This window comes from Sminthopsis crassicaudata, chromosome 5 (genome assembly GCF_048593235.1).
Source record: "Sminthopsis crassicaudata isolate SCR6 chromosome 5, ASM4859323v1, whole genome shotgun sequence".
Lineage (NCBI taxonomy): Eukaryota > Metazoa > Chordata > Mammalia > Dasyuromorphia > Dasyuridae > Sminthopsis > Sminthopsis crassicaudata.
Genome location: NC_133621.1, coordinates 147446881 through 147472429, shown reverse-complemented (window position 1 = coordinate 147472429; position 25549 = coordinate 147446881). Strand labels below are relative to the sequence as shown.

The 25549-nt window shown below is 30.6% G+C and overlaps 1 protein-coding gene across 3 annotated transcripts in view; it reads right to left on the bottom strand.

The window, feature by feature from the left end:
* The window catches only part of PHTF2 (putative homeodomain transcription factor 2), a 178224-nt gene that overhangs the window by 44551 nt on the left and 108124 nt on the right, over positions 1-25549 (bottom strand). For all 3 annotated transcript variants that reach the window (XM_074268472.1, XM_074268473.1, XM_074268474.1), the window contains exons 3-8: positions 24649-24705; positions 20052-20121; positions 17829-17987; positions 11652-11817; positions 10413-10577; positions 382-577 (exon numbers count right to left, since the gene is read on the bottom strand). In XM_074268472.1, coding sequence (XP_074124573.1) covers positions 382-577; positions 10413-10577; positions 11652-11817; positions 17829-17987; positions 20052-20121; positions 24649-24705 — 813 coding nt within the window. The remainder of the gene's footprint in view (positions 1-381; positions 578-10412; positions 10578-11651; positions 11818-17828; positions 17988-20051; positions 20122-24648; positions 24706-25549) is intronic.

Below are 25549 nucleotides of genomic sequence, written 5' to 3'. Positions count from 1 at the left end.
ACAAGTACCCTAGGTCCTTTAAAAGCAGAACTAATGGATACTCTTTTCATTAGAGTAGTCATTTCATTTCTCTGAGACTGTTTTCTTATCTTGAAATGAGAATAACTTTGGCTATCTACATCACAATGTTGTTCTGAGAAAAGAACTCAGTAAAACTTAGAGTACTAAGAAAATGAGATATTTCTAGAATGGAAATAAACTGCAACCAACTTGCTTTGACTGAACTCTCCAATTTTAGGTTAGTCCCTAAAAGTAGTTTGTACAGGATCACAAAGTTATTAAAAGGAGCCTTCTTATATTCATGGTCCTACTAGTAGCCATAAATCACAGTATATTAATTGTAATAATATTTGTCAATAAAACTGAATAAAGCGTACTTACTTTGTGCTGACTATTAGGTGTATTCCTGACTGTTCCTGTGCTCCAGCCAGTCTCTTCTGACTTAATGACTTCACAGTGAGGTTCATGATTTTGTATTCCATCCTCATTGCTTTTAAACGTCTTTTTCCCTTCAAGGGATACATAACCGTTATCAGTTTCTGTTGATTTATCAATTGAATTTTTTGTTTTCTTTGACCTAAAGTGGAAAATATAGATTAAGCATTATTCATCATCTCTTAAAACTTTTACATCTTTTAAAAATACCTTTTTATCAATCATGTGCATTGGCTGATTCATTTCTAGTTACTAATATATGTGTGTGTGTGTGTATATGTATATATATATATAAAATTTATCACCAAAAATATTAATGGCCATACTAACTCGTAAACTGACAGATTAAATAGCAAACATAACAATTTCATATTCTGTAATTCTAAATAATGTGACAACTAATTGGAAAATTTTAAGGAAAAAAGGAGAAAATAACATTAATTTTCACCCACTAATTTTAATATATCAATTATTTTATGAGGGAATATTTCTTATAATAAGCTTTATTTTCCAAAATAAACCAAATCACAGCAAAAAAAAAACCCTAATACTACAATATAATAATTATTTGGTATATGCAACAGAATGACAGATAAACTAGCAGTGCTTCAGAAATTCAGTCCCTTTTGGCCTTAAGAACTACAGTGGATAAAAGATTAAAAACTACTCTTATACAAGTTAGCAGGAATAAGTGTAAATATAAGACCAAACTGAAATGTGCTCTTCTCTGATCAAGTTAATGATTAAAGCAGTTCATCAAAATGCTTTAATAATAAGTTTTAATAAATTTTACTTGAAGTATCAGTTTTACAAAAAAGGAAAATTAAAGCAAATGAAATATCTTCAAGAAGTTCAAGAAATACTTGACCCAAAGGTACTTAAAAACTCCAAATGTGAAAGTCCCAACTAACTATAAATCCCAGTTATCTATCAAGTTTTAAAAAGAATACATATAGATATTTCAAATGAGTCTCTGGTCTCAATAATGTGGATACTCCCACCATACAAATCATAAGCTATATCACTCTATTTGACTCTTGTACATGTCATCTTCTGATTTCTCCAGCTTTATACCTCTTGACATTATGTTGGTAAACTGAAGTTTCAAAAGATCATCTATTAGTCTCTCATCCTGTAATGTTCTTGTTTAATTTCTTTTCCGGTCAAAAATCTCTTTAATAAAACTTTTTACATTGCTTCTCGTGGTTTTATTTATATTCACCAAGCATCACTGCTTTCTCTTTGGGTGATCCACTATTTTGACCATGGATTTCCATGATTTGTAGTGATACAGCATCAATGGAAAACTACTGGTGGATTTTTAAAATTTTGTTATTCTAAGGAGAAGCTTGGGAACATTGAAAGCAAGGGTCAGCTTCTCAAATTAATAAAGAGTTCTTATTCTCTAATTCTGATTTCTGCTTATTGAGTATCTTTTATGGTTGTTGAAGACATACATACACACATAATATACATATAAAATATATATAATAAAATAATATACACATATAATATTGCCAAGTCAACTCTATAGATTGTCCTTCCAACTGTGTTTCACAGTCTTATTATTGGTATTTTTCATCTACTTAGCTTTTTCTGGGTAGATAATTAGATCAAAATCTATTCCAGGATTACGGATCTAATTTAGAAGGCTCTGCAAAGTTCTATAACTTAAGGTAACTAGAATATTTTATAGAGATGAAATTATAAATAAATGGGTTGGAAACTGCTACTTTCTTTTTCTTTAAAAATTTTAAAATAATAACAGTAAACAGTAAACAAAGAATAGTATCTATGAAAATTGTTTTGTAAATGTGTTTTAAAGACTAGAGGTGCAATACTAGCTATCTTTCTGTATGTCCCTTCATAGTTTTACTTCTTTCTTTTTCTTTATCAACTTAATTATGTAAAGAATTATATAATTATGTAATTAACTATTTATATATAAATAAATTACATTCAACCAATAAACTATCATAGCAAATAACTAGTTGTTCCAAGTTACTCTTTTCTTTGCAATTAAATATAACACTACTACAAAAATCTTTAAACAACAAGCTTTTTGTATTTTCTCTTCTTTTATTACACTTCCCGATTATACTCAAATTACTGGCTCAAAGGGGATATTCATTTTTGAAACTTTTATTGTAGTATTGTCAAATCACATTCCAAAAATTTTATGTCTTCAATAGCACCAGAAATAAATGTGTACCTGTTTTTACCACAAGTTGTAGGTATTAAATTTCATTGTTTTTAAGTTATTTCTGCCAGCTCAATGAATTTGAAGTAATACTCTAAAAGTTGTTTCAATGTGCATTTCTTTGATTCATTAAGGTTTTTTTTGTTGTTGTTATTTTAAATATCACTATTACTCCCACCTAACTATTTTTTTCCCAAAAGGAGCCTTCCTCATAGCAAAAGCAAATTTAATCAAAATAAATCAATATCCCAATATGATGTGCATGATAATATATGCAAAATCACTTAAGAGGGGGAACAGATATATTTTACTATTAATGCTTTGAGAAGTAAGACTACTTCATTATGTTATATGAATTCTGACTTTTAATATTGCTTTCTTTTACATTATTGTACATAATAATCTGCTGGTTCTGCTTTCTTTGCTCTCAGTTCATATAAGACTTTCCAAATTCCTCAGACTTTCTCATTTTTTTTTGTTTAAGATACAATAATTCTCCACTATCATTACATAATACAATTTGTTCATTTTCTAATTTATGAATAGCCACATCAACATTGTTACATTTCTACCCCCAAAAAGCATTTCTACGAATATTTTGCCATATGAGATTGAGAATTTTAAAATTATGAAAAAATCTGTTTCCTTTTTTTTTAAACAAACTGTTTATATTCTTTGACATGTGGCCTGAGAGTTACTTTTATGAAATTTTAACAATTCCTTATATTTTTCAGATTTCAACTTTTCTTCTCATTTACCATTTGTTTCCAAATATATTATTTTTCTTTTGCTTATATTTTAGAACAGATTGAATACAACTATATTATCCCTAATAAATCTTTTTATTTATTTAAGAAAAAAGTCACGACTCTTACCTATAGATAAAAAACCCTATTTGGTTTTTTTTTCCATTTTAAAATAATTTTTATGTGTAAGTCTGTCCTTTAGGCAAAACTCATTTAGGTATAGAGTGTGACAAAAGAGTCCATTACTTGTCAAACTGTTAGCCAGATTCCTTGAGTATGTTTATTAAATAATGAATTCCATTTTCAGTTTTTGAAAATTTTCTATAGGTTTTTGAAACAATTCTTTTGCATATATTTAGTTGGGTTGGGTTCTAATATCTCTATTCTATTCCACTGATTCATTTCTCTAATTTTTTTTTTTTTTGCCTAGAGCAGAATAGTATCTATGAAAATTGTTTTGTAAATGTGTTTTAAAGACTAGAGGTGCAATACTAGTTATCTTTCTGTATGTCCCTTCATAGTTTTACTTCTTTGTTTTTCTTTATCAACTTAATTATGTAAAGAATTATATAATTATGTAATTAAGTTAACAAAATTATAACATCTTCATGAGTACTGCATTAAATCTGTAAATTCATTCTTGGGATTATTATTTTACTATGTTAACTTGATTCAATCATAAACAATGGATTTCAATAATTTAGTGTTTTTTAAAATCTTAGTATTATTGATATTTTCTCTATTACCCTTTTTTCAGTAGAAATGGCTATGATTTTTTCCCTGTGCATTTGGCATATTCTCTTATTTCATATATTTTTGAAAAAGAAATCCACTCTGAAAATTAACTCTTCTCACAAATATAAACCACCATGTAGTTCCAATAAAAATGTTCTTCTGTTTTATGTAAAGAAGAATTTCTAAAGAAAATTATTTGGGAATTGACTTCAATTAGCTTTATCACTGACTCTAATGTAACTTTGCATGTTATTGTTCTTTAATAAATGAATATGGAAATATAAAAAATTTCACACATACACATCTGGCTAATGGATATGTTCATACTGTATAGATATAGACATATATATTTTATGCACAAATGCACATATATATACATACACATTTGCATGTACAGTCACACATGTTATATACATATATATACATACATATATATATATATATTCATCTGTTACCCTTAGGTATGTGTACATTTATACACTATATGCATGTTTTATTTATATGTGTATATAAATGTGTATGTAAATACATATACAGATATACAAACATCAGAAATCTAGATATTTAAATAATCTCTCCCATCTCCCTCTAATTATAATGTAATTATAATATTAGAATGCTCACGGAAGATAATTATGTAAATAAATATAATTTTTCATACTTTTTTAAAAAGTAGCAGCTACATTAAGGAAAACTAATTTTAAATGATTAAATAGTATTTCAATTATAAAATATACACTAACCTCATTTTGAGAGAGAAATAAAAGTACCATTTCAGAAGCAACAAGTTCATGTTTCCTATCCACACATAAAACAAAACATTTTTTCAAAGTTTTTCAAAGCTATCTCCTTTTGATATTTACACACAAACAGAAGAGATGGGCTTAAATCAGAATTAATAGTATTTACAAATCAACTCAGACACCCAGCCACAAGTATTTGGATAACAATACCTCTGGGAAAGAGTACAGAACAAATAGAGTTTGGTTTGACTTGTTCCAATCAGAAGCAATATTTTCTGCGTTATGTTTCATATATCATATTATTTTCAAAGAAAGTTAAAGTGTAGTATCACAAGCCCAAGCTTCTAGTTTTATACCTCATATGACAATCAAGTTTTATATTGATATGAATTGGCATATTTAAGGTGAAATGTCCTTTTAAAAAGTGAATTTTCTATTCAGGGAGAACAGCTTTTATGTAACATAGGTACTCTTAAGAAGAAATGACCTTTGGGAAAAGATACAAATATAGTCACTTAAACTGATTAATGTTTTTGGTCTTTTCATCCAATCCTATCCCCAGATATAAATGAATGCAGCAATCGTGACAGTGAACATATTTTTCATGCTCAAAGTTTTAACTCAGTCAGATAATAAGTTCCATGCTGGTTCATATCTGCATAAAACAAGAAAATAAACAACACTAGTAAAACATTAAGTCAGCCAATTTAAATCAAGCAATGCTCTGTATTGTCATGCGGAAAATAGAAGCTGAAAACATTTATTCAGTAGCTTGTAAATGTGACAGAAGTATAAAGAGCATAGAAAGCAGCAAGATCAAGCTCTCAGGAGTAAAAAAATATATTAGTGAATTTTATGCTTTTTATTTCTGATTATAGCATCAAGTTGCTGACGCTAGTTCTACTGCTACAAACTTGGAATTATGATGACTGTTGAAGAAGAGAGGGAAATGGAGGAGGAATAGAGACTAAGATGATGATGATATATAACTATAAAAATAAAAGAAACAGAAAGCAACATTTACTAACATCAATTTCAGTATCTGCCCCTTTGTACAGTACACACTGCCACATCCTCACTAATTGAGATTCTTCATCAAACTCCCTTTTTATCTTTGGGATTTCCCCCAATGAGATGCAGGTCTTTTCTCCTTGTAAACTGTATGCACCTATAAGTTCTTTTATATCCTGGTCCCATTATTTCAGCCAAAGAATTCGGTAAAGTTTAAGGTTTTTACTCTGGATCTGAAAGCCATGGTGCTTTATCTATCCTTTCTCTAGAACTTCTGTTATGGGCCAGAACTTGAAACAAGAATTCTTACAAGGTGCTAATAAGTCAGTGGAATTGATAAAGACAATAGTGATCTAGTTTAGCATGGTGCTTAACAGTTCTCTAGTTCAGTACATGTACTTAGTATTTAATATAGTTCTCCAAGATTCACACCTATGATAAGAGAGCATATAAACTTGTACAATCTCAGTCAGAAGTTTTCAGAGGGCAGAGAAGACAGGCAGGAGCTTAAGCCTTCGGAACCAAGGACAGACATTCATTCGATCTTTAGTCAGGCCACTGGTGGCAGGCTCTTCCCTCCTGCATTTCTCCACTGAGACCAAGGCCAGTCTGAAAATCCCTCCAGAAAGCTGCCCAGCCCCAGGAAGGAGATAATAAAGGATTTGGAGTTTAACCCCTGGCTGTTCTTGTGGTGATTACTGAACTGAAAAGAAGGCTGCTCCCAGAGACCTCAAGAAAATCCAATCAGAGAACATTACACTTCTCACAACAAAACAGTTGCCTTCACTGCTTCACCCCTATTATTGAATTTCCCTATTTCTCAAGGACATCACCTTCTTTAATTCTCACAGGCAAGTAACTTTAAAGATATCTTCAATAACTCAATCACTCCCACAAATCTACCCAGTTCTTAACTCTTCTCCCTCTACATCTCTCACATATGCCCCCTTTCCTCCACTCACACTGCAACTATTCATCTTTGGGGACTCAAATAAGAGTCCCGTTGTCTAGACTTTTGTGCATGTCTCCTAAAAAAGTCTCCCTTCCAAAATGAATTTTGCTACTTATGAACCTGACCATGTCACAATTTTACTTTAATTCCCTGTTACTTTCAGGATTAATATGAAATGTATATTTAGTACTTAAAGATCTTTACAATTGAGTCCCAATAGAACCTTCCAGTTTTTTTTTTTTTGTTGTTGTTGTTGTTTTTTACCCCATTCTCCATGCACCATTAATATAAACTGGTATTACCATTTTTTACATCTGGCAATCCAATCCAATTTCATGCCTTTGCCCTAGGTATCCTCATTGCCACCTTATCTCTGACTCTTGAAATCCTTAAGTTCCTTCCAAGAACTCCTCATAGCCCCTGCCCCCCAGCTGCTAGCACTTTTCTGCCAAAATCACCTTTTATCTATTTTGAATATACTACCTACACTTAGCCTATAAGCGCCTTAAAAGTGGGAATTGTTTTCATTTTTGTTTTTTATCCCAGCAGCAGTGCCCAAAGAGAAGAAGTGCACATTAAGTGCTTGTTGATTAACTGACCTACATATTTTGCTATTTTGCTGGTATAGAACAATGAAGAACTCTCCTGTATTGATGCATACAAGCAACTTCACTATTTTATCATCTTAGAAAACTGCCTGATAAACAAGACAGTAAGTGGCAATTCCAGTTTCATAAATGTATCAGGAGTAGGACTTAAAACCCAATGTTTTCCTCACTTTGAGATCTTACTCTCCACCTACCATATCATATTCCTTCACTTGACAAGACTCTTTGTTTTGTATAGAGGGGTGAGAGGGATGTAGCCCAGAATTGCAATTTCATTTGTCTATGGGAACTTCCAAGATGGAAACTCAATATTGATGCAGCACAGAAACCTGTGAGGTTAATTAGGTTACCTAGGATCATGGCATGATCAGAGGTAGAATCTCAACTCAGGTCATCTTGAATACAGACATGGTCTTCTATCCACCATAATGGAATGCCTCTCTCATGTAAGGTTAAAGAAAATTTCCGACCAGGTGTGCTTGCACATACCTGGAATCCCAGATACTAGAAGTTGCAGGATCTCTTGAGTTCAGGAATTCTAAACTGCAGTGAGGTATGCCTTTTCAAATTCTAATTCACTAAATTGTAAATTTGAGAGCAAGGACTGTCTTTTTTATTAATATCTTCAGTGTTTAGCACAATACCTGGCACACAGGGAGCATTTAATAAATGGTTACTGGATTGGATTGGTCTGCAGTAAATTCAATATAAATATGGTGCAAGCATATTTGGGAGCAAGAGGTCATCAGGCTGTCCAAGCAAGAGTAAACCAATCCAAGCTAGTAATGGAATAGGTCAAAGCTACCATAGTAGTAATTCTACAATAGTAGAATTAAGCCCAGCATATATAACCTTCCATCCTGGAAGCAAGACAAATTTATATTATTTTATTATGATGAAAACATCAATAGTTGAATCTTCCTCATCACATTTTTTTTTGCTGAGGCAAATGGGGTTAATTAACTTACCCATGGGGTCACAACAACTATAAGTGTTAAGTGTCTGATACCAGATCTGAACTCAGATCTTCCTGACTCTAAGGCCAGTGCTCCATTCACTGATCCATCTAGCTGTCTCTTTCTCATCATCTCTCTAGCCAACTGGCAATAAAAGATGCTGCTGTCTACTATTTAAACAGCAGATAATGGGCTAAGTATAGAACCATGGGAAAGGTAAGGGAACATCCAATATATATTAATATAAATCAAAATATTAACTCTAACAAAGAAAAATTCTAGAGTTCATATATAAATTTAAATAGTACATTAAACTGAATTGCCTTATTCTTGATAGTACCACGAAATGTGAAGAGAATAACAAATTTCCATATTTCTTCCTAAGGTAGAAAACCTTTAGGAATAAGGATATTTCAGACTAGTGATAAAGTAAGAAATCCTATATATGTTATATAATAATGTAATGGCTAAAATATTTAATGATATGACATAAAACCTAGTTTTATAATAAGCTGTCATTAATCATTTGTCTACCAAATAAAAGTAAATGAGAATATCTTATACTGACATAGTATTTTGCAGACTATGAAGTGTTTTTTTTAATCGTATCTTTTGAGCTTTATAGAAACCATGAAACTTCTAGGAAACTGAAGCTCAGTGAAATTAAGAGATTCATTTGTATATTATATGATAATGGTTACAGTGACAGAAATGGGACCAGAACCTAAGTTTTCTGATTCCTAATCCAGTGATTTTTCTACTTCAGCAACTTAACCTCTACTTCACTTAGAACTGAGAGAGAAAAAATAATTTTTATTCATGATTAATGTGAATGTTGTCAAAGTTAACTAAATTTTTAGCAGTCTAATTTTACTACTATAATTCCATAGTGGGATACATAAACACTGTATATGTTATGACAATGCAGTATATTATGACAATATATGTTAAAGATCTAAAGTGTCTTCTTATTAGCTTATTGAAAATTATAAAGCAAGGAGTAGATGTGGCCAGAAAATGACTTATGTAAAAAAAAACCATACTTCTTAGCTTTCAAAAAAAAAAAAAAAAAAAAAGGAATTGATCTGGAAACAAATCCAGTCATATTCTATTTCTGCACAGCAATACATTTTAAAATATTATCAATAAAATCATGTTCAAATAAGATTACCCCAATGGACAGTTTAATAATACATGATAAACTTGATCAGTATTAAGAGCATGATTAGAAAAATATAAAAAGACAATAATTAGTAATGGGAGTTAACATATAAGAAAAATGTGCATATTTATTTACATTATCCCTTTTCTTTGTTTATATTAATTACATCATCTATAATAGACAATATTTTCACCAATATTTTCTTTTTAATTTTTCAAAACTACTGCACCTATACATTCAACAAAGTTAAGATGTTTAAGAAGAGTTTAAAAAAAATTATCTTGATCTCACATGGGAATGAAAGCTAAAAAAATTAAAAAATTAATTTTATAAATATCTCACAATAAATTATGATGACTCAACAGACTCCTATGTGTTTTAATTTAAATGGTTTAGGATCATATAAGACTTGAAGGCAATAATTTTCACACAACTATATACAAAAAAAAACTTAAGCAATATCCAGAATTATAATAAAGTTCAATTTTACCAATTAATTGAATTATGAGAGTACTATTAAGGAAATTAAGAAAAAAAATCTTATTTAAAAAAACCTCAATGGCCTTTTACATTATTTCTGAAGTGTCTATATTTATATATATCTCTAAATAAATCTGTGATTTTCATTTTCACTGTCTATAGTAATTTTTTCCAAAATAAAGATCAAATAAATATGCAAGGATTTAGAACTTTAAATTTATGCACATATGTGTACAAACATGTATGTTATATACATGTGTGTGAAATGTATGTATTTATACATATGTGCTTATATGTGTGTAGATATATATTATACACACGCAACTTTTTCAGAAAAGGGATAATGCATCTCTAAGACAAACATAGCCTTAAATAAATACAAACCCTGATAAAAAGAAAGCAGCATGCCAGAGTTCTCTGAAGACAGCGCCAATACTGTAAGAAGTGCTGGTACCGTGGTTCTGCACTGTTCCTTCCTGTGTATTATCTGTAGTACTAGAGCCATCTCCTTCCCTATGTACTTCCAAATGTGCTGCTTTTCTTAATTTCCTTCATCAGAAGAGATTAAAAGTGGAAGGTAGCTTGATAAGTGTTAATAACCACTTGATGTGTAGTGTGTTCACCAACTTATGTAAACATAAAATATAGGAACTTTAACATAAAGTAAGATTCAGATTTACATGTTAAAATTTAATTTAAACAGCATGAAGTACATTCAAAGACCAATTTCTATTGGTGCTAATATATTAGTTCCATGCTCATATTAACATATCAGTGGACATTTAGTTGACAGGATCACACTGAAACTGCTGTTTACAAAAGAATATCTTTTCTATGTATGTGCCACTTATCTGCAGATGAAGAAAGAAGACAATGATTAGAGCTAATTACAATTATTATTTTTAATGTCAATAACTAAAAATTATTTTTAATGTCATTTAAATACTATGAATATATTTTATTCTTAAAAAAAGGAAAGAATTTCAAAATTCAAAACCTCAATACTTAAAATTTGTGAAAATAGAATCATGGTAACAATGATCAAAAGAGAAATCACTTCAATTGCCCTTTAAAATAAAAGTTCACTGTTGCTGACTGGTCAATGAGACTTAACATGCTTATTTAGGCAAAAAGGAAATTTTCAATTGTTTCGAAATTTCATTAGTACTCAATAAATGGGATTTAAAAGAACTTTATTTAACCCATGTTTATGCTATATCTTGTTACCTTAACTCCAAATTGATCTTAAGTAGTACATCCTGGTAATGTTAAAGATACTACAATGCTATTCACTATCAAAAGTTACTAGAACTTCTCTAGTAACTAGAAATTCTCTTAGGGGAAAAAATAAGCATACCTATTTCAAAAAATTACAAGTTCTAACATAAGGAATATGATTTTTGAAAATCAATCTTGAAGGTAAGGGCTTTCTTTATATATAAAAAATAGTTTAAGAAGAAAACACATTTTACTTTTTGCAGATTAAAATAAGTATATAATCAAGAGACCTATGATACACTACACTATTCCTTCCCCATATCTTATTAGTACTAGAGGCAGAATCAGTTTACATACACACAATTCTTGTTTCATAAACAACATACTCATTTTAGAATACTGTACCTTCTTCTTTTGCCCCCACTGCTAAGCATAGGCTTAGGAGTTCTGGTTGAAACAATCTGGCAATGTACAGTTCCTAGTAGCAACATTAGCCATACTGGCCCAATTACTTCAGTCAGAGGTATACTATGTGGGCCTGGTGCTGAACAGAATAATACTATTGCGGCAACTGAAAAACAGGAAAGAAAATGTAAAACTATATCCATTGCTGTTTCTAAAATTTTATTTTCTAAAAAAATATTAATATTGCATGGTGCCTGCTAATTTTTAGATTCTAAATTAGAAGTTAAAAACATTACTTTTGCAAAGCTGTCAAACATCTATATTATTAACAGCAAGTTGAACTTACTAAACACAGAACTTAAGACCATGCCATACTCAATTTAATAAATATTTCAAAAGTACATTGAAATTTATAAACAATTGTACTTAGATTTTAAAAAATGAAAGGGACTAATATAATTATCCTTTTGTGTTTCAAATCCATGGGCTCTGTGAAAGTCATATTTTCATACTAACATACATGTTAAAGAAAAGTTAAAGAAAGAACATAGATGTTAGTTAAAGAAAAGTTAGAAAAGAAAATCTCAGGGCAGCTAGGTGATGCAGTGGATAGAGTACCAGCCCTGAAGTCAGGAGGACCTGAGTTCAAATCTGATCTCAGACAGTTAACACTTTCTAGCTGTGTGATCCTGGGCAAGTCACTTAACTCCAATTGTCTTAGGGGGGAAAAAAAACAAAAAAAAACAAAGAAAGAAAAAAACATCTCTTTGGCTCTATCATATTAAAATTACTAATTAAACTTTTCTGAATTAAATTTTTTCCAGTAAAACTACCACATGTATGAAAGCATGAAATTACCCAGATTCTAAACTATAAAGCATTTCAAGTCAGATATTAGTTTCCTTATGAACTTCAGGTTTCTTATATTTATCCAGTTTCATTGAAGGGAGTAAACCAAAAGTTTGTTCCCTCCTTAAGTATTTCGGATACTTCCAATCCAGATAAATTTTCACATTTAAAATGTGACAATATAGAACCAGAAGATCAATATGTGACTGCTTAGTGTTAATATTCCTTTTTTTGGCAAAGGCTCCTTTCTGAGCTAACATGTAAAGTACAAGTAATTGCTATAGTTATTGGAGAAGATAAAAAAAAAAATTGTTCCTATCCCCTAAGGAGTTTAAGTTCCAAAGGAAAAGACAGCACAATCAAGTGGTATCTTGGGAAGGGTATTTTGTGCTGGGACAGGTGGATGGTGAAATCTATAGAGGTAGCTAGGTGGCTCAATGAATAAAGCAAGTCTGGTATCAGGAAAACATGAATTCAAATTCAAATCACTTATTAGCTGTGTGATCCTGGGCTTACAAGTAACTAACCTGTTTTTTTTTTTTCAATTTCCTCATCTATAAAATTAGGATAATAAAGATAACAGCATTGTTGTAAAGATCAAATTAAATAATTGTAAAGTGCTTAGCACAGTGCCTAACACATAGTAAGCATTACATAAATGTTAGCTGTTATTGTTATTAACCTGTAACCCAATTCTTCAATAATTCACTTTATTTTACTTAAGAAAAATTTTACTTTATTAGTAATTTTAATATTCTATTCTATTTAAAACTATTTTATATGACTTCAGCATTCTAGTCATCCCTCCCTTAATATAAAAATAAACACAAACTATAATAGTAAATGACCTATCAGAAGTAATTGCTGTTTTTGCTTAACTAGATTGTTTTTTGTTTCCTTAGGGAGAGAACTTCTGTGTTGGGCCAATAAATTAAACATTTTTAAGCACTAATATGTATAGTCACTGGGCATCAAAAGGAAAAAAATGGAATTCTTGCATTAAATATAATAAATTTCTTTTGAGCCCTGGAAAGATGAATTATCTGTATCATAGGTTACTTCAGTTCCCATGTTCTCTAAGACTCTTCATATCATAGGATGTACTCTTAAGTTACAATAGATATGTAATAATAGGACCAGAATAGGTCATCTTGTTGCCTCTAAACTATCATCACAGTAAAATATAGTACTTTCTGTCTTACAAAGTACTTTACCTCATAACAAAGGAAGGTAATGTAAATATTACTTCCTTTTTATAGATAAGGAAACTCTTTAGAGATGAAAAAATTCAAGCTCAAATTAACATTCTAAAAGCCATAAAATTAAGAAAAGTGGACTTTGGATTTGAACTCAACATTTCTGAATTATGTCCCAAGATGCCATATCAAAGAAGATCTCTACTCTAATTAAAACCAAATATTCTTCTTTTAGGAACCATGAATGTTTTGAACAGTCAAGTAATGATGATACTTCTCTGGGGAACAAATTCTAAATCAGTACTTTGCCCTTCACATTTCACAGTATATTAAGGATCAACTTTATTTCTATTAACTACAACACAACAAAAAGTAGCAAAACCTGATGTCATAAAATCTAAGCATTCTAAGCATTTATAATTAGCTCAAAGTAGTAAGGAATGAAACATAAAAGACAGCTGCTTAGTAGAAGCAAGTACTTATATCCCGAAGAATGACAGCTACTTGAAGACAGATTATTTTGTTTGTCTTTATATCACCAGTACATCTCACAGGAACAACACTATAACGGGAATTTAGTAAATATCTGTTCAATTAATTATAAAGATTTCTGAACATTGGTAAACATATAGCAATAAGAGAAGATAATTACAACTATGGGGAGAAATATTAATATATCCCATATGGCTATTCACAAAATAATTATAGTGTTATTTTCTTATTATAAGAAAACATGTTTTAAAGAGACAAATACTTCTTTCACAAAAAGCCTCCAAATCAATATTAAAAAACAATTTAAAAGCCTACCAAAAAAGCCCCTTTTAGGTAGATATTTTTCTAGTACAACCATTTTATATACAAGTTAACTTTTAACTTGCATATACTTTATCTTAAGTTTAAATGAAAATAAGCACATCAAAAATTATTTTAGAGGAAAGATACATCTACAAAAGGTTGGAAATAGAGTTAGTATCCCAGAAAGACACCCTTAATAGCTTTTTTCATAAGAAATTTAATTTTCTTTCTAAGACAGGTGCTGATATGTATAAATTGAATTGGACATATAGACTTTAAAAAACCTCCTTGTCTCTGAGGTTTCCATTAATTATAGTGTTCTAAAAGTTTTACCAGTTGTTTCCTTAAACTGTTAACATCTTACACATGTGTAATCACATGTAGGAATTTCCTGTCTCTTCAGTAAGTATGCCATACTTTCTCATGACAAACAATAATACTGTGCCACTAACAAAAATTGCAAATTATTTTTCCCAAATGAAAACTTTTAATTAATTTTTCCAATTACATGTAAGAACAATTTTTACATTAGTATTTTAAAATTTTGAGTTCCAAATTAAAAATCTGTAATTGCATATCATAATAACATCCAGTCCTAGGGTCAGAAAGACTTATTTCAAATTTGGACTCAGGCCCTTACTAGCTGTGTGGCCCTAAGCAAGTCACTTAACCCTATTTGCCTTAGTTTCCTCCTCTATAAAAAATGAGCTGAAGAAAATGGCAAACCAATCTTGTATCTGCCTCCCCCCCAAAAAAAAAAAACCCTAAATTGTATCAGAAAGAGTTAGACATGACTGAAATGACTGAACAAAAATTTCATATCATGGCACACATTCTGCCCTTTAAAGAGTGAGGGGGGAAATCTGTTATATGGAGCCCATATAACATAAACATTTTGCAGAAAGGAATTTAAAATCATTTTAAGTTTACAAATCATACCTCCGAATAACTCTTATTTTGCAAATAATATCCTTTGCTACTAGAAGTCCCTGAGATATACCTTAAATGATACAGTATCTATTTCTAAGGGAAAGGATGTTTTCAGGGCTAAATTTTCCTATTGTTAAAGCTGTCATTCAGAGGTACAGTGGATAAATTGAAAATGATTTTAAATTCCCTTCTGCAAAAAATATTTATGGAATTTAAATGACCTTGTGGAATATGTATGAAAGCAAGGGAGTTGGGCCTGATATTTTTACACCATGAAACTATCCTTCAAGGATGTCTGGTTTGCTGCCCAAAAAAAGGCTGATTTATTATCTTTTGACTTTGTACAAAGACTTAAATAAGGCATTTCTTAGTCTTAAGAGAGAAGAGGATTTGTTGCTAGACTGCATTATCAACTAATCAAGCTGTTCTCTGAGCCTCGGATTTATAACCAATCATGTTGCCTTCAGTTTTATAACCAATCCCATGATGTCGTCTATCCTGTTCTGTTCTTTGTTTGTACTCCCCAAAAACCTACATGATGGAACTGTCCTTTTATTCAGGGTCTTTGGCATAAATGGAGGCAATCCACTGGCCCATTTATTGAAAAGCAGCATGCCCTAGAGCTAATAAATGTTATCTTGTACAGAAATGTGCCTCTTTTTGTTAAATTCTGATTGAGACAAGATGCAGAGAGAATTTCTTTGGGGCTTTTATGATAGGGAACTCTCTAAGCAAAAACCCAAGAGGCTTTTTAGATGAATATCATCTTGTTCAAGAATGCAATTTTAGCTATAATTTCAAACAGCTGTGCTACACTGAAAAGTAAGAATGACTCTTCTACTAACTAGGTTATACAGCTGGGAAGTTTGCATGATCTTTTTTGGATCATTATTTCAACTTATTTTTTTCAATAATTGTGGCTAGATGATCTTTAACATTCCTTGCAGTTCTAAAATTTATAATTTTTGAATAAATAAAATGCATTGCATTTTGGTATTCAAAATGCAAAACAGTAATCAAGCATAATATTTTTGTTCTGCCCATATTAGAATGAATGTTTCTTTTAACAGAAATTGTTTTTCATATACACATAAAAATGTGGCATATACTTAGAAAACATTTCATAACAACAATGAAAAAAAATTAAGAAAGCTGAGATGACTAATACATATAAACCTACCAAAGGGCTGCTACCCTTGAGAAGTGACCTCAAAGCTAAGACTGCATTTCTTGATTTCATGCATATACTACCATGAACAAAAATGACTTTTATTTAAAAGTAGATTTTCCTTCAAGTCCCACTGCCAAATCATTGAAATTAGTGTTCAAACAACTCACTTTGGCTCTAGAAACCAATTGATAAATATAAAATATTTATTTTATTTTTCAACCTTTGAGGAAAAAATTATATATAGTCAGATGGAGGAGGTGGGGAGGAAAAAGAGGAAGAAGCATGTGGCCACGTCATATTTCAAACTGATCTAAAATTAGCATAATAAAGGGCAACTTAAAGAATCAAATAAGTATATATGGTCAGAAATAGAGACTAGATATCAACTGAAAAAAGGACAATGATGGTTCATAAGTCTTACACTGGCTCCTATTTCTGCTTGCAGTTCACTTATTATAGTAATAAAACTAATGTTTATGAACAAGGAGAATTGAGAAGACAAAGATATCCTATTGCTGAGATTATAATAAAAACACTAGGCAGCAGGATGAAATGAAATAGTAACTTGACATCTCAAATATCTCAAATCTGTTGAATAATAATTTAATAATCAGGCAATCTTCAAAATTTTATTACAACATGTTTACAGAGAAACTCAAGAGTAGAAATAAAATCTATTTAGTCAAATAAAATTTTACCAAAAGATTTTAAATACTAGTGAGAATATACAAAACAGTAAAATATTACAGATACAAAGATATTTCAACACTGAAGAAATCCGTAAGGCCTTTACAGACTTCTAGTTTCTGAAATTCAAATTGGATGACATAGGAGTAACAGTTCAAGACAATATTCTATCTATGGAGCAATGTACAGAGAAGGGAATAAATAATTTCTAAGGTGGCAAGAATTTATTCCAATGAGATAAGTATGGATTCCATAAAAGTAGATTATTATTATTATGGAGCATGATCCTAAAAAGACCTTCTTTTTACTTTATTTCCTATTTCTTCTCATGTATATTTTCTCTCATCTGTTAATATATTCAATATCTCATTAAATTGTAATTTGAAAATAATGATCTTGCTTTTCATAGGCAGCATTAAACTGGTTTTGTAGCTGGAATAAATAAAAACATGTTTTAATAATAAAATGTATAAAACAAAAGATATAGTATTTTTAAACTCCCTGAGAACCATGTTTAAAACTAATATGATTCTTGTCATTTGTTCATACCTTGAAGGAGGTAAAGAACAAGTAGCCAAAAAAAGATAACTTTTGAAGTTACTTGTAACCACCACCTGAAGAAAAAGGGGAAAAACACAACTCGAACAATTCCCTTTCTTGTTAGAGAAGTCCAAGGACTCTCAGGTTTTGCCTTAGCAAATGCAGATCCTGGAGAGAGAAAAAGACAAAATACATATATCTATTGATTTTATAAATAAAATGCAATTAAAGTTTTAGAGAACAATTTAAGACTTCCCTTCAAATATATGCCATTACTAAAATAGTATTCAAATGTATTTTTATAGTTTAGATGTGACTTCTCCCCCTCCCCAATATCAAATTTGGCAGGTTCTATCAAACTATCAAAATATAGGGCTCAGTGATGGAATGAGCCTTTTTCATGAAGATCAATTTAGGTGAATTCATAGAAACACCTCACAAGATATTGCAGAAAATATGATTAGATAGAAAGACATACAGATGGATAGACATTTTTTTGACTATATCAAATGCCTGAATCATTGGTATACTTAGAGGGAATGTGATTTAAATCAGTGATGAAATTATTCACACCAAAGAAGCATAGACCTCTGGATATATTTGAACTATTTCATATTATATAATCAAATGATCATACACATTTAAAGTAATTTTAGTTGGAAATACAGAAATTTTCCCCTACACTTTTACAAGTATTAAAAGAAAATCTATAAATTTCCCTGCCTTCTGGAATAATACTTAAATTCTTTATATAAATAAATACTATTGTGCTATGTTAAACAAAACTGGATTTTGGAATTATGTACTGTACTTATAATACTTCTTAAAACAATGTTAACATGGGACAGAAAAAAATAATTGCATCTAAATGTTTTTATTTATTCCCTTTTTTATTCTTTACATGTCTGAATGTATATGTGTATTTTAATCCCTTTTCTATACATGTGTTGTTCTACTTTTAACTTATACTTTCCTAAATTTATCACTGTAAATGCTTTCTGAATTTCTTTCTTTATATTTATTTTCTACACCTACTATACCAAATGTAGAAAATATATCATAACCTAAAAACAAGATTAAAATATACACACATGCATGCACATGCACACACACACACACACACACACACACACACACACACACAAAACTTCTAGTATTCTCAGAGAGTTTACTGTACTTTACTAAAATAAAATAAAAAGAGTCAAAGTAAAATTTAACAAGATGATATAAGATATTGAGAAGAGACAAAAAAATAGAAGAAATAAAATAAAGAAAAAAAGTAAAATCTGAAATCAAACTAAATACAAAATAAGAGAAAAATCAGCTTAGGTTAGAAAGATGTTAGTAAAACAGACATGACTTCATCTTTGGGGGAAACTCCTCCAACAAATGAATGCTTAGTAGATTTTCTTTGAGATCCTCATGGATGAAAAATTCATCACTCTGAAGCTACCCTAGTAATGATCTCTGCATTTATCAAGGATTAAGTTACAAAGATAACAGTCCCTCACTAGGCTTTCCCAATTTGGTAAGATCTGTCAGAGCTTATCCTCTGAATTTAGGATTTAATTTACTTAAAGAAGCAGGGAAGGAGTTAAAAATTAATGAGAGCCTTAGCATTTTTCTTATTTATTCCAGGATAATGTACTCATTTTTTTTTCAAACATATTTCATTCATTCTCATTTTCACTTCTTTGTCGCTTCCTATCACTTAAAATCTCTTTGTAAAATCCTATTAGTCAAAATCAACCTCAAATCCTAACTTCTCTATGAAATCTTCTCTGACTATTATGGCCAAAAATTGTATTTCTCTTTTTTTAAATTCCTAAGACATTCATTACTGTCATATGTTCTATACATCAGATGTTGGTCTATACTGTTAACATTTCATGTATTTTTGTTTTATCTCCCTAACCAGATTCTTATAAGCAGAGATATATCTACCTTATTTTTATTTCTCACAAAACTTTGAAAATGGCTTTGAATGTAGTAACAAATATTTATAGATTGACTGTTCTGAATCACATATCACTTTTCTTGACAAATTCATAATGGCATTTTAGTATCAGAAAATAAGGTATTCATTTATGGGCTGGTAACTATAGCTATTAAAGATTTTTAAATCTGGGACAGAAAAAACTGGTTCAATTCTTAGATTCTAATTTTATATTTAAAAATATTTTTTATGAATCAAATGCTATAATAAACTTAAAGTTCATATCCAATACTCACCTCTTACAAGGTCAACATCTATGAGGTCAGGCTTCACATGTGCTGTTTTCTTTGGTTTATTCCTTAACCCCTATTAAACATATTATAAGAAACATGAAAATATAAAACATAAGAAACATGAAAAAGCTAAATCCAACATAGCAGAATTATGCATTTTTCCACTAAATTTCTAATGACAATCTATAGAAACTCAATATAGAACAAATAGCATTTTTTGTTTAAAATGCAATTAAACAGATTTTTTAAAATTTTACTATATGGGGGCAGCTACGTGGCGCAGTGGGTAGAGCACCAGCCCTGAATTCAGAAGGACCCAAGTTCAAATCTGGTCTCAGACACTTAACACTTCCTAGCTGTGTGACCCTGGGCAAGTCACTTAACCCCAGCCTCAGGGAGAAGAAAAAAAATTTTACTATATGTGCAAGACACTGTTCTATGCACCTGGGATACAAAACACAGATTGAAAAAAAAGCCCTCAAGAGTGTTTATGGGGAAATACATGTAATTGGATTAATTAATACAAGACAACTTAAGAAAGAACTTAATAACAAGGAGTATCAAGAAAAGTTTCATGTAGGAAGTGACATATTACATGAGTCTTAAAGAAAGCTAGCAATTCCAGAAAATGGGAGGTGAGGAAGGAGTCCATTCTTGGAATGAACAGTCATAGAGATGGGCCAATTTCAGAGAACAGCAAGAAAGAATGGCTAAAACTACAATTCATGAAAGAGAATCAAATGAAAGAAATGTGAAATAAGGCGGAAGGAAGCACTCATCACTTCCTGTTTAAACTCTTCCAACAGCACAGGATTTTAAACTTCCAGTCTTTCTAATATCAAATGTCATTTCCAACTGTCTGCCAAAACAATCTTCCTCAAATACAAGTCTTGTCATGTCACTACTTTCCCTCAAGAATTTTCAGTGACTGATGCTATAATAATAGCGAATATTTATATACTACTCATTATGTGCCAGGCATTATAATAAGTGATTTTTAAATATTGTCTCATTTGATCCTCATAAAAACCTTAAGAGGTAAGTGTTATTATCATCCTTATTTTACAATTGAAGTAGCTGAGCTAGATTAAGTGACTTCCCAAGGTCACACAGCTAGTTGCATTTGAACTTGGGTGTTCTTGACTCAGGTCCACTGTTCTATTCACTATGTCTCTTAGCTGCTTTTATAATCACCTTCCACATAGATTTTCAAATTTATTGTATATATTGCAGTTCAATTGGCCTACTTGGTTCCCCAAACTTTGCACTCCATCTCCTTGCCTAGTTGTCTTTAATGCCTAAAATATGTTTCTTCTTCACTATCATCTTTTAGAATCCCTACCTTCCTTTAAGGTTCAGTTAATGTGGCATCTATAAGAAGCCCTTCCTGGTTTCCTTTAATTGTTAGTGTTTTCTCCTTTTCTCTCATATTATTATGGAAATACTTCTCTGCTTAAACACTGTATAGCTTGAATATAATCTAACACCTTTTATGACAGGATGTGTTTTCCTTTTGTTAGTCTATTTATTCCATGAACCTAATGCACATAGTGCTTAATAAGTGCTTATTGGACTAGACTGAATTTCATCCTGAATTCAACAAGGAAATATTAAAACAGGTTCTTAACCTTTTGTGTATGTTGTGTAGTGTGTGTGTGTGTGTGTGTGTGTATGTGTGAGATACATGCCTTTATCAGGATAATCGAACCTGCTGATTTGTTTCTTAGAATGTTTTTAAATGCACTGAAATACAGTTAAAGTATTTTTTAAAAAGCAAATTCATGGATGCTAAGGACAGAACTGAACTAAGTGTTTTTGAAGAGGGGATGATATGATTTCAAGAAAATTATTTCAGCAATTTTTAAAATTTGCTGTCCTAACTTCCTTTAAGTGTCAGCTTACCTATAAAAGCTTTTCCCAGTCCTCCTTCAAGCTTAGTGAGGCTTCCCCTAATTTATCCTATTGCTTTTGTACACATTGTTTCTTCCATTGAGAGTAGAGGTTATTTTTGCCTTTTTATGTATCCCCAATGTTTATTACACTGTACATAGTAAGAACCTAATAAAAGTTAGCTGGATGACTAATTGACAGTGAGGGAAGCAAGACTCCATGTAAGCAGATCCCCTTTGAATGACAAAGGTCAAGGGCAACCTAGCCCCCTCTTTTGTTGTTTTAATAACTTAATTTTTTCCAATCGCACATAAAGACAGTTTTCAACATTCATTTTTAAAATTTTTGAGCTCCAAGTCTGTGATATCTCATCTTTCTCCTCTCACCAAAAAGATAAGCAATTTGATATAGGTTATACATAAGCAGTCATGCAAAACATTTCCATATTAGTCATGTTGTGAAAGAAAACACAGACAAAAAAAAAAAAAAAAGAGAGAGAGACGAAAAAAGAAAAAAAAAGAAATTTTTAAAAGTATATTTCAATCTGCATTCTGATTCTATCAGTTCTTTTTCTGGATGCTGATATCATTTTTTTCATTATCAGTCTTTCAGGATTATTGTATTGCTGAGAACAGCTAAGTTATTCATAAATGATCACAGTACAATATTGTTGTACCTGTGTACAGTGTTCTCCTGGGTTCTGCTCATTTCACTTGTATCAGTTCATTTAAGTCTTTCCAGGTTTTTCTGAAAGCATTCTGATCATTATTTCATATAGCACAACACTTCCATCACAATCTTATGCCACTACAACTTATTTAGTCACTCCCCAAATAATGGACATCCTCTCAATTTTCAATTCTTTACAACCACAAAAAAGAGTTGGTAGAATATTTTTGTACATATAAGTCCCCCTCTTATTTAAATTTATTTTAAGATATAGATCTAGTAGTTGTACTGCTTATTTTAAAAGGGTGCACAATTTTATAGTCCTTTGGGCCTAAGTTTCAAATTCTAGCCCTCACACTTGACATAAGTATGACTAACAGATGAACAGACCAACTTGTTGAAAGAAGCATTAAAGCTTAAATCCTTGCTAAAGGAGAGGAGGCACAGGATCACTTCAGTAAATGAGTAGAATCATTTTTGTTCTGTCTTGCTATGTATACTTCAAAGCAGAAATATCTTTCTCAGTGTGTATATCTATCTATGTATCTTACAGAGAGCATGGTATAGAAAAAAACTGAATTTGGAAGTGGCAGAATTCTATTGAAATCAAATTCTGATGCTTATTCCCTATAAGAAATTAGGAAAGTCACTTAACCTCTGTAGATTTCAGGTTCCTCATGAGTAAAATAAAAGAGTTGGATTAGATGATTTCTTAGGTTCCCTTCTAGATGTATATTTTGTGATCCAAAATATTACACTGTTTCTTCTAAATTGAAACCATTTTTTAAAAGGTCAGAGATAATATTTAAGTCTCCCGACCTGTCAGATCCTATAAGAATAAGTGACTGTCATGATCCCATTTTAGTCCCCCTTCTGTAGCAATTAAATGTTTCCTAATTCTGAGAAATTATAAAATAGAGAATAGTATGGGTAGCATCCTTCCAAAAACATGTGAAAAGTTTATGAACGTTTTATTTCTTTGCAAATTTGCTATTTTTATACCTCCATGAATTAAAATAAAAATCAACATTTCTAAAAATGACAAAGAACCTAGAATTTAATACTATTTTGTGCAAACATACAATGCGGATTTAATAAATTTTGCCAGATTTTAAAATTATTACAAGTTTGCTTTTTAACCCAATATCAAAATTATCAATCTATATGAAGTTTTTACAGTTGCTTAGCTCATGCATGACACCAATTTAATTAGTAATATTCAAGAAAAAATAATTTCAAAGAAATTTCACTATTTAAAATCAGTGCATATTGTTAATAAGATATTTTCTATTTTCTCAAAGACTTGCAAACAACAATCTATGAGGGTTTATATTTATTAAAGTCAACAACTATGCAAGGAGAAGCAAGCTATAATAAAAGATGTTTTTAACTAATTTCTAAAAACTCAGTTTTAAAATAACTGGTCAGCTTTTTCAAAACTGTTTTGGACTCAATGGCATTCTGTTAGTAGCACCAAAATGCAAGATTTCAATTATGGAAGACATACTTTGCACAAGGTCATTTAAAGGTAAAAAACCCTAAAATACTTACCAATCTAATCAACTGTATAGAGCAATGACAGCATCAAATGGGAGGAAAAAAATAAACTAGAAGTATAAGGTGACAATGAAAAGGGGGAAAGCTGATAAAAGATAATGATTAGAATTCATAAAGATAAATAAAAAAACAGAAAAATGCTAGAATGCAAAATTCAAAAGAACAAAGATATGTGAGAATGCTACCAAAGATATTACCTTTTAATTTATATTATAATGTTAAATATTCATTTGTATTATAACTAGATGGATTTTTTTTTTTGGCTGAGGCAATTGGGGTTAAGTGACTTGCCCAGGGTCACACAGCTAGGAAGTATTAAGAGTCTGAGGTCACATTTGAACTCAGGTCCTCCTGACTTCAGAGTTAGTGCTCTATCCACTGTTCCACCTAGCTGCCCCTAGATGGATATTTTTTAAAAAAGAAACTGAAACTGCATCATTAAATTTGTAGAAATTCAAATTATTAAAAAATATAACTTTCCTACCTTGATTTCTCTTTGTTCTACAGATTTTTCCCATATTTGTTGATCATATGCTCCAATCTAGAAAGAGATTATAACACATTAAGTCATTAATATGATTTGATACAGAAAGAATTAAACTGAGTTCGTGTATCTAGCAAATAGATATTAGACAAAAGTTTAGTCAATTGGAAATCCAACCTTCTTCTTCATAATTTTCACAATAACAAAAGTCTATGTGTTATGTTTATCTATGCCTATTAAATTGTTCTTATAATCCCAAATATAATTATTGATCTAAAATCTCTAGGAAAAATTATTTAGATTTATTAATCATAAGTTTACAAGTGCTTCTAGAAAAATACTTATAAAGATATAGTTCTGGGATCACTTTTAGATAAACAAAATATCTTTCATGATAATGAAAAATAGCATTCATACAGAATTATTAGCAATCACATTAGCTATAATAATAGTAATTAAATAGAATAATAATATTTTAATAACTTAAAAATTACAAGTACTTTAAATGTTATTTCATTTGATCTTCACATTAACCCTGTGAAGCTAAGTACTATTATTTTTTCCACCTCAAAGATGAGAAAACTCAGGCTGAGAGAGACTGAGTGACTTGCCAAACAGGATTTTAACTCTTAAACGAAACTTATTCACTCTTGCCACAGGGCCAGCTAGCTGACTCAAGCCATAAACATGAATCCAATGTGTTTGATTTGTCACTAATGATATGGGTATGAGTACAAACAGAATTTGAAAGGATCCTACAGCTGGAAGAGAGCTTTGTACTTGCACAACTTCCCTGAAAAGTGGCTATCCAGTCTCTATTCTAAAGAACTCTATTGTTAGTTTCCATAAGCTTCTCAGGCAATTACTATGCTAAACACTAGTGATACACACACACACACAC